Below are 10,484 nucleotides of genomic sequence, written 5' to 3'. Positions count from 1 at the left end.
GGCTCCTGTGTCCTTTTGATGTGATCTCGTCTTTGATAACATCTTTGTCTCTGGCCTAAGGTATTCAAGGTTTATATTGCACATTTCCTGCTCCAAACCTGAACCAGCTATTTTCCCCCTCTGCCTTTTCTATAGGAAACCATCCAGTGCCTCCCACCTTCACCAGGGAGGATCTCAGAATGTTTCTGTTTCTATGACACACCAGTTCTACAGTTAAAGATTCTAAAGATGAATAATAAAGAACTCTAATCTTTGATGTGACATTACTTTCTTCATTTTCTACTTCTCTTCAAAGATCATGACTGAGAGATTGTTAATTAGAGCAATAAAGGGTCATGGACAAACTCAGATCGTTACTTTGAATGGGAAAAAAATAAGAAAGATGCCCTCGACTTTAGAACTACTGCCTGACCTGAAGAATCTATGTCTTCAAAATAACCTAATCTCCAAAGTGTGCCCGGAGATAAGCACCTTGACCCAGGTGAGGAATCGAGTGTCTTTGGGTTGAGGATGGAAATAGGAAGAGAGACAGAACAATAAGACTTTGATCTATGATGACATAGCTCTCTGGAGACTTAGTGTGGAGTGTTGTTGGACAGGCATCAGAAGGTTTTCTTGCTTAGGGAATTACACATGGTAGGGAGAGGAGATGTTTCAATTTATTCATGTGCTCTTTGGCCTACATCTGGAATCAGGGGATTAGGTCTCTCTACCACACTCATCTTTCTGGAGGCTGTCATCTGGAAAAGGGCTAGAAGCCTGGGTCTGCTCTCTACCTTGGGGGCTCACATCTGGAAACAGGTTTGAGGATCCAGGAGAGGCTGTTCACCCTGAGGATGGTCCTTAAGCTTTTACAGAAGAAATGAAGAGACATTTAGGATGTAGAAAGGGAGTTCCTTTTCAATTTCCTGGAGCAGGTCAAAACTTTGAAATGGAGCATTGGCAAGGAATAGGAAGGAGGAGACATTCATTTCTTCTGAAATAGTCCTTAAAAGAAGGTTAATATTTTAAATAAGGAATGCCCTTCTTAAGGAGCAACAATCGACATGAATGAATCCCAGATGCTTGTGTTAAACATTTCTGTGTAACAATGTGAATCTCCAGCTGCGAAAAATGTTGAGGTTGAGAGAAGGCCAGGGATATTAACGTTGTTTTTTCTTTTTGTTCACTTCTAAACTGTCATCATTGCCAAAAGAACGTATAAGCAGCTAAGCCATTTTAGCTCACTGATCTTTGAGTTCCAAAAACTAAATATCTTCTTATCTTCACTCTGCCTCATTGCCTTTTTAGGTTTAAAGAAGTTATTTGAGCTTGTTATCGATGGCTGTATCTTTACAAGAAATAGGGTAATGTTCATAAATTCCTCCCTTGGGTAGTAACTTCAAATAGCACACTTCTAAGGCAACAAGGATTTGAGCTTTTCTAATGAGTAGATGAATTTCTATGCAAAATGATTTAAGGTTTGACTAAGCCATGATTGGATTCTCTCTCTTTGCTTGAATTTATTTCTGTTGTAATAATACTGTACATTGTTTCAAGAAAATGAAATTCTAAAAAAAAAGCTTAACATAAAAAACTATCTTTTGTGCCATCCTCCCTTGTACCCAATGGTAACCTCTATAAAGAATCACCTTTAATTCTTTTTTCTTCACTTACCCATTTTAGATATCACTCTTCTTATTTTTATGATGTGTGTTATTTACATTTCATTCCGTTATAACCCTGATCAAATCTTTATTTTGCCTCTTGGAGAATTCTAAACTGTATATTGTTATTAAGTAAATACCATTCAGATGGAGTCAATCTACCGTGATTATATTTTCTTTAGATACCATTTTGTTCACTTGGAGTTTTTAATTGCCTTTCCTTTCCCTTTATACATTTGCCTTAACACGGCCTCATTTAATCTCAAACTCGGTCATGTTAGATACTTTATCAAATGCTCTCTTCCCCAGTAGTTTCCATTCTCTATCCTCCTGCCCCAATATGAGTTGATTGCCATCTAGGTTTGCTGTCACTGTCAGGGCAGAACACCCCTTTGGTACCTGTGTTGAAAATAAATCATGGTTGGATCCCATTCCTCCAGTGTTGAAGATTGAACACCTGAGAAATGCTGAAGCAAAAGCAAAAAGTTCTATTTAAAGGAGGGAAGTGGATGGGTGGAGGGGAGGGGGCTCCTTTGTAGAGGAGGGGGTCCAAAGCTGGTGCCCTGGGAATGAGGGTATCCTGCCCCTTTTATAGATTTCAGATTTCCTTTCTTCTCATGCCCCCTCCTCCTCTTATCTTTCCTCAGTGACCAAAATGTTGAGTAACCAAAGGTGGGAAAGGGACTGTCCAGGGGTACAAGCAGGAAGGGAGCCACCCAGGGGATATTCATTAACAACTCCTTGCAGGGAGGAACAATTTCTTGGAGGCAGATAACCTTGGCAACAGGTTGGAGGAGGTGGAAGTCTCTGGAGGTATTAGCATTTTATTTCCTTTTGAATCAGCCTCCATCTTCATGATCCATTTTCATGACCTCTATAAAGAATCACCTTTAATTCTTTTTTCTTGACTTTCCATTTATTACCTATATTGACTGTCTTTTTGCCCTGATTGGACTGATGGTTTACTGCCCTCCTGATTGGACCCACGGTTTTTCTGTATTCCATATTACCCCATATTCTTTTTTTGTTGTTGTTTTGTTTTGTTTTTTAGGTTTTTTTTAGTGGTAATTCTCTAAATATCATCTTAGTCTGGGTATGTGATTTTTTTTTATCTTTTTCATACCTGAAAGTGTCTGTATTCTTATTAAATATGGAAAATGACAAATCCTCAAAATAGTGAGCCCTGGGGGAATGAAAAGGAAAGCATACATTGAGAGCACTGATCCTTTCCCAATACATTCTTTCCGGGTGATAACACAAAACATGGGGAAGAGGTGTCCATAAAATTTAGAAAAGCAGTCTCTGGGAAGAGGCCAAAGCATTAATCTTTCTGTAAACAAATCCTTTCCAGATATCAACCACCCCAGGCCCTCCATTAGGTCTAATAAGATAAATCCCAGAGCCTGACTGCTGACCCTAGACTCCCTCCCATTTCTCCCGGTAAAACAGACCTCCAATTTTTGAGTGCCCAAACTGACACGCTCATTAATTAAGTCACCTCTCAGTATAACCTACATAAGCCCAGTCCCCTCTTTTGTTCAGGAAAGTGGGTCCATTCCCGTTTGTGCAGTCCCATTTCTGAATAAAGGCTGAAATGATCTGTGAAGTTTGCATCTGGCCTGGTCTCTTTGTTCTAGCAAATCTTTCTCACATTTGATTAATAGTTTTGTAGTAAAGATTTATATGTTCTAAAATACACTTTGGGGGTGGGAGTGGTGCAACAGTCTGATTGATTGCCCATAGCATTGTCTTCATTTTGTGACTTCTTTGGTGCTTCTTTCCTCATTATGTCTACTATTCCCGAGTAACCCTAAGTTTTGACTTCAATTTACTCTCTCTCAATTTCTTCAAGAAGGAACTGGATCAATTCTTCTTATTAATATTTTTTTGGGGGGTGGGGGTACTGGGGATTGAACTCAGGGGCACTCAACCTCTGAGCCACATCTGCAAACCTATTTTGTATTTTATTTAGAGATAAGGTCTCACTGAGTTATTTAGGGCCTGGCTTTTGCTGATGCTGGCTTTGAATTCTCCATCCTCTTGCCTCAGCCTCCCAAGTCACGGGGCCACTATGTCTGGCTCAACTCTTATTTTTAAAGAAGAAATCACATTGCTACAAATTCAACTGATTTGAAACTTGGCTACTTTTGGTCCATCTTTAAAGAGCTTTACAAGGTTGATTCAGGCTAATGGCATTAAGCAATTTAACTGTTCATGAACTAATAGTTTTTCTTAAAGACTAGTATTTTTTTCTTAAAAAATGAGTAGTTTTTTTTCAAAGATTGTGGAATTTTGAAAGTCAAAACAAAACTATTTCCCCTTTGTAATGGAAGTTCTAGAAGCAACTACAAAAGAATGTACAGGAAATACTTGAAGAATAGATATAGATTTTTGACACAATTCAGAAATATTTCTCAGCCATGCAACTGCTAATAAAAAGGGAGAGAGAGAGAGAGAGAGAGAGAGAGAGAGAGAGAGAGAGAGAGAGAGATTGAAAATAAGAGGACTGAATAAGAGTTTGGAAGTGCTGCCTTATAGAAGTGTTGCAATAACTGTACTGGTTCAGCCACTTTTTAGTTAAATAGAAAGCACTTAATCTCTATGGGTCTTGCCAATCTAAGGAACATACAGAGAAAGATTCTCCAAAGATTAGCACATTTATTTGGAACTAGTAGAATACTGCAATATAAATATATGTGACATGGTAAACTATGTGTGTGTTCAAAGAGGTTGAGACAAGGGGAAATTTTTAAAGGCAAAATGAGGAGGATTATGTAAATTACTTTGATAGAATAATCCTGGGCCACAAGGTTGGTGACAAATTTGAGAAGACAACTCCTGAATAGGAGTCCTGGCAGAAGTATTCTCCTGCAAGGTTGTGGTTCTGGTAGTCTTTTATCAATGGTTGTTGTTATCAAGCACCCTACAAACATAATTTTCTCCTTCATAATCTCCCAGCTCTATTATTATTATTATTATTATATTGTTTATGTTTTTGTTTGGGCTTCACAAATTAACTCCATTTTGATTCTGACTCCTTTTACACCCTCAATTTCTGCCTTCATTTTATTCAATCCACAACAGTATTGAGCACCTGGAAACTGGTAATTCAGCAGTGAGCAAAACATGGAAATCCTGCCTTCACAGGATTTGCTTCTCATCAAAAGAGTTGTAGGAAACAACCAATTAGGAGGCCAGGGGATGATTAGTACTCAGGAGAAAAACAAAGCAGGAGAAAGAGGTGGGGCTTGTGGTATCCTCTGAAATGTTGAATGACTTGTGATGAAAAGTGTCCTTGTGGTCTTTATAACCTGGGATATATATGCTATACTTCAATAAACATAACAATCCTTATTGTAATGTTTTCCTGTATAAAATCCACAATGTAATTTTCAAAAGTTAGTTTGAATTCTTTCTTGCATCGCTGTAAGTTATACACTTCATCAATAATGATTTTAAAACTATCCATCCATCTACTACTTTTGTTGGTATTGTGCTTGTCTTTTACTACCTTTTCTTTAATCATCATAGGAATTCCAGTTTACTATAGTTTGGGGATTATATTAGATGTCAATATCTATAAATTTCCATAGCTGGCACATGGGAACTTTTCAATATATTTTTGTTGCTAATATAATTGATTGTTACCATTAGGATATAACCAACAACAATGATAAAAATAAAGGGGTTTAGTTCTTTGGAGAATTCCAATTCTCTCTCTTCCTATTATATATATATATATATATACATATATATGTGTGTGTGTGTGTGTATGTATACACATATGTTTATATTAGTTGTTGATAGACCTTCTTTATTTATATGGTGCCAAGAACAGAACCCAGTGTCTCACATGTGCCATGCAAGTGTGCCACCGCTGAGCCACAACCCAGCCCCTCTCTCTCTTCTTTTTGAGATTTTTGGTTTTGTTTTGTTTGTTAATTTGACTGAAGAAGCTCTGCAAAATTCTAATCACTTGTAATGACTAGGAAAAAAAGGGTTAATTTTTTTTTATAATTTATGATGATTTTTGTTCTATCCTTCACAGAATGCAATGTATTAAGATAGTCTTGATAATTCTTTGGTTCCTAAAACAAGCATACCACTTTTACATTTCTGCACTCACAAGCCAAGAGAATAACATCAGTCACTTATTGAGAGCCAGATACCAGAGCAGGAGATCCTCATTCATTTTATGTAATCCTGCGAGGGAATTGCTACCCTCCAGCTGTTATTAAAAGTATTGTTCAGGAAGAGGTTAAGTCACATGTCAAAGGTCACCTAACCAGTGAATACATTTATAAAATGAGGTTTCTTCTGAGGTTGTTTTCAGCTCTATTATTTTGTTAGTCTATATATTTAGTGTGAAATTTCTCAGAGGATGGTTTTCAATCTACAGTTCTTAAAAAAAAAAATAAGAATCAGGTTGACTGAAGATGGCCAGCTTGGACACTATGTGGAATTGCCCTTGTTTGTGTACACATTCTTTTATCAAATGTATCCCATTTACTTCCTTATGTTTAAGCTGGTCCTGAGAATATAGGTTCGAGAAAACTGTTGCTTCTCTTTCATGTTTAGGGATTAAATCAAATGTTAATATATATAAAATTCCATAGCTAGCACATAGAACTTTCAATACATTTTAGTTACTATTATAATTGGTATTACCATTATGATGTAACTAACAATAACGAAAAAAAAAACAAACAGGGGAGGGTCTTTAATGAATATAGATCTTCCTTCTCCTCCTCCCCTCTTTTTGCTAATTTAACTAGTGATGATCTGGAAAAATTCAATTACCTGTAGAGACAGGAAAAAAATGAGTTGATTTCTTATAATTTATGCTGACTGTATTTAGCTTATTATTGTTGAAATGTTGAGATGTCAATAATTTATAAATAAATCTATATGAATTTTGAGGGCAAAACTGTCTTGTTTCTACTGCCTGGCACCTAGTAAGCCATGTATTGTCACCTCAAGTGGAATGCAATGGAAGCAATTTTCAAAGTCCAACTTAAATGAACACAATACTCTTATGATTGTGGAATCATCTAGGAAAATGTTTTCTTAAAGGCAAATAAGACATCATTTTAAAATCCCCAAAGAAACAAACAGCTGTCATGTCTAATTGTGTTAGCATTGTTGAAACGCTTCACAAGGTTCCATGGCAGTGTGGCAATGTTCCCCTTAAGCTGCTCACATGAGTGGGTTGCCTGGGACAAACCCTGGTCTGCCATAGCTTTTTATTTGACCATAAACAATTGACAGTAAATAAGACCAACTCAAAGCAGAGTTGAGTAGCTTATAAATTTGTTATTGTGTCCCCAGTCTCCCCATTTCATATGTTTACTGTTCTTATCACCCCAACCCAATTAATTTTGTTCATTCATTCATATAATTAATAACTAGTTATATATGCCTGCAGTAGTCTAGGTACTCTGCTAGGTAGTGACAATATAAAAAGGAACAAAACATCCATGTGTCCCTGTTCTCAGGTTTAGTTAGGAAAGGCAATAAATATATAGATAAATGTAAAATTGTAATTGCAAAAAGTGTTAATGGAAGACAATTGCTTTATGCTATTTGAGTCTCTAGTCAGAGAAGTCAGAGAATTTGATCCTGTGGAAGTTCTAAAATAATGAAGGAGAGAGTTATATAGAGGAATAGGAGAAGAATGATGGTAGATAGATTTTCCCTCTTTGGGCACTGAGTCTCAATCCTACCAAAACAGAGAGGATCTGATATTATTTATACCATTTATCAGCATCAGGTCTTTCCTTTCTCTTGTCCAATCCACTGAAAACCTCTTCTTTCTCCATCATCTATATGAAAATCTCTTCTTTTCTAAGCCTGGCTATCAAAGAGGGATTAATTATCCTGGTTTATTGTATCCTATTTTGGTACAGGGACACCTAGTGAGTTCCTTTTTTCCAAGCTACTTTCATTTCTTCCTTCATCTGCTTCTATGCTCAGGATTGCACTAAGACTTCTGTACTGCTACTGAGACTTTAACTTCTTAGTGGTATAGTATTGCTCCAGAGTGATGTCAAACAACCCCATAAACTATCTGAAAAGGAAATCAAGAAGACAATTCCATTCACAATAAAATACTTAGGAATAAGCTTAACCATAGAGGTTGTTTTGACCAGATTTGCATCTCTGTAACCAAAAGACCTGAGAAGAACAATTTAGAGGAAGAAAAGTTTCTTTTTGCTCCTGGTTATATAGGTTCAGTCCATAGTCAGCCAACTCCATGACTCTGGGTCTGAAGTGTAGCGGAATGTCATGGTTGGTGGGCATGGTGGAGGAAAGATGCTCAGAGAGAGTTCCTCTCACTAGGGACAAAATGTAAATCCCAAAGGCATGCCCCTCACAACATTCTTCCTGCAGTCACACCCTTCCCGCCTATAGTTACCACCCAGTTAATCCTACAGTTACCACCCAGTTAATCTATATCAATTGATTAATCCATGAATTAGGTTACACTTCTCATCATATAATCATTTCACCTTTGAACATATTTGCAGTATTTCATATATGAGCTTTGGGGGAGAAACTTCATATCTAAAGTGTAACAGGTTAAGGGTGTGTATGTTGAAAATTATGGAACATTGATCAAGGAAATAAATGGAAAGACACCCCATGTTCATGGATTGGAAGAATCAATATTAAAATGTTCCATTCAAAATGTTCATATTACCAGGAGCAGTCTAGAAATTCAATGCAATATTTATCAAAATCCCAATGATAGCTGAGTGTGGTGGTGCACACCAGAATCCCAGCAACTTGGGAGGATGAGGCAGGAGGATTGTGAATTCAAAGCCAGCCTCAGCAACTTATGGCGGCCCTAAGCAACTCAGTGAGACCCTGTCTATAAATAAAATAAAAAGGGTTGGGGATGTGCTCAGTGGTTAAGTGCCCCCAAGTTCAATCCCTGGTACAAAAAAAAAAAAATCCCAATGGTATATTTTACAAAAATGGAAAAACAATCCTTAAGTGCATAAAAGGTCCTGAGTAGCCAAAGCAATCTTGAGCAAGAAGAGGAAAGCTGAAGGCATCATAATTCCTGGTTTGAAAATATATTACAAAGTCATAGCAATCAAAACTGCATGGTTTTGCCATAAAATAAGACAATGGAACAAAATAGAGAGCCCAGGAATAAATCCATACATTTGTAGTGCACTTATCTTTGATGATAGTCCAAGAGCACACAACTACAAAAGTATAGTCCCTTTACTAAATGTGTTGATAAAACTGAATATCCATGTGGAGAATAAGAAAATTGGATCTGTATTTCATATCACATGCCAACATGAACTCAGAATGGTTTGAAGATTTAAATATAAGATCCCAAATAGTAAAATTACTAGAAGGAAACATAAGGGAAAAGTTTATTGACATTGCTCTGGGGCAATGATTCTTTTAGAACATGACACCAGTATACAGTAAAAGTAAACAGACAAGTAGGACTACACCATAAAAGCTTCTGCATAGCAAAGGATACAATCAACAATGTGAAAAGGAATCCTATGAGAAGGAAAATATATTTACAAATCCTGGATATAACAGGGGGTTGATATCTAAAATATGTAAATAACTAAAGAACTTAACTTTGCAATTCAATAGAAAAAATCAAATAATCTGATTAAAAATGAGTAAAAGAACTTTTAAATAGACATTGCTCAAAAGAAGCCATTAGTCATTAATGGAAATACAAACAAAACCAAAATGGGTTGGCATTTTATATCTGAAAGATTGGCTATGATCAGAAAGAGAAAAGATACCAATTGTGGTGAGGATGTAAAGAAAGGGAATCTTTGTGCACCATTGGTGGGATTATAAATTGGTATAGCCAATTTGGAAAACAGTGTAAATTTCCTCAAAAAATAAAAAAATGGAACTACCTTTATAATCCAGCAATTCCACCTTTGATTATATATCCAAAGGAAATACAATGTGGAAGAGACATATGCACTCCTATGTTCATTATGTCATTATTCACAGAAGATGAAATATGGAAATAACTTAAAGGTCCATAAATGGATTAATGGATAAGTGTTTGTGTGTGTGTGTGTATGTGTGTGTGTGTTAAAACAAATGAATTTCTGTCATTTGTAACAACATAGACAAACCTCATAAATAAGCTAAGTGAAATAGGTCAGACACAGGAAGACATACTACGTGTGATCACTTTATGTGGAATCTAAAAAACTCAAACTCTTAGAAATAGAGTATACAATGGTGGTTACATGGGAGATGGGGAGATGTACGTTAACAGGTAAAATGTTCAGTTTTACATTGTAAAAAAATCTCTGAAGATGTAACGATCAATTATATTGCTAGAGGTAATATTATATTGCATATTTGCAATTTGCTAAGAGAGCAGATCTTGTGTTTCTCAATACACACACACACACACACACACAAAGTTACAAGAAAAAGTTTAGAACCTTGGGTAGAGAAAGATGCTAAATAGTAGAATGAGATTTTGTTTGTGGGCAATCTATTTTAATCAGAAGCTGAACTGATCTCCTGGCAGGTAACGTATTTGTGAGAAGGGGACCTACAGGAACTTTGTGAACTCTGGAGGCTCACGCATAGTCGATAGTGGCAGTCGAGCTAGTACCCAATTCTAGTGGATTTTTGCCTCATTTGGATTGTGTTTAAGGTTTTGTTGCAATCAGACCACTTAGAAAAGCTTCTATGAGTCATATCCATTGTCCAAGCTGATTTTAGATGTAATTCAGTAAATGGAATCCATTACTCTCCAAGTGTTAAATTGCACAGGAACGTTTCTCTCAATTATTCCAGCCTAAAAGAGTTTCTTAAGTGTCTCTT

At 36.5% G+C, this 10,484-nt stretch overlaps 1 protein-coding gene across 2 annotated transcripts in view; it reads left to right on the top strand.

The window, feature by feature from the left end:
- Positions 1 to 292: 292 nt before the first annotated feature.
- Lrrc69 (leucine rich repeat containing 69) overlaps positions 293 to 10,484 on the top strand; it is a 108,825-nt gene continuing 98,633 nt past the window's right edge. The window contains exon 1 of one of the 2 annotated variants that reach the window (XM_026384994.2): positions 293 to 481. In XM_026384994.2, the coding sequence (XP_026240779.2) occupies positions 299 to 481 (183 nt within the window). In that variant the 5' untranslated portion in view covers positions 293 to 298. The remainder of the gene's footprint in view (positions 482 to 10,484) is intronic. The other variant, XM_026385001.2, reaches the window with a different exon arrangement.

The sequence above is a fragment of the Urocitellus parryii genome, chromosome 7 (genome assembly GCF_045843805.1).
Source record: "Urocitellus parryii isolate mUroPar1 chromosome 7, mUroPar1.hap1, whole genome shotgun sequence".
Lineage (NCBI taxonomy): Eukaryota > Metazoa > Chordata > Mammalia > Rodentia > Sciuridae > Urocitellus > Urocitellus parryii.
Note: the sequence above shows the minus strand (reverse complement) of the source record. Positions and strands in the feature narration are given on the sequence as shown.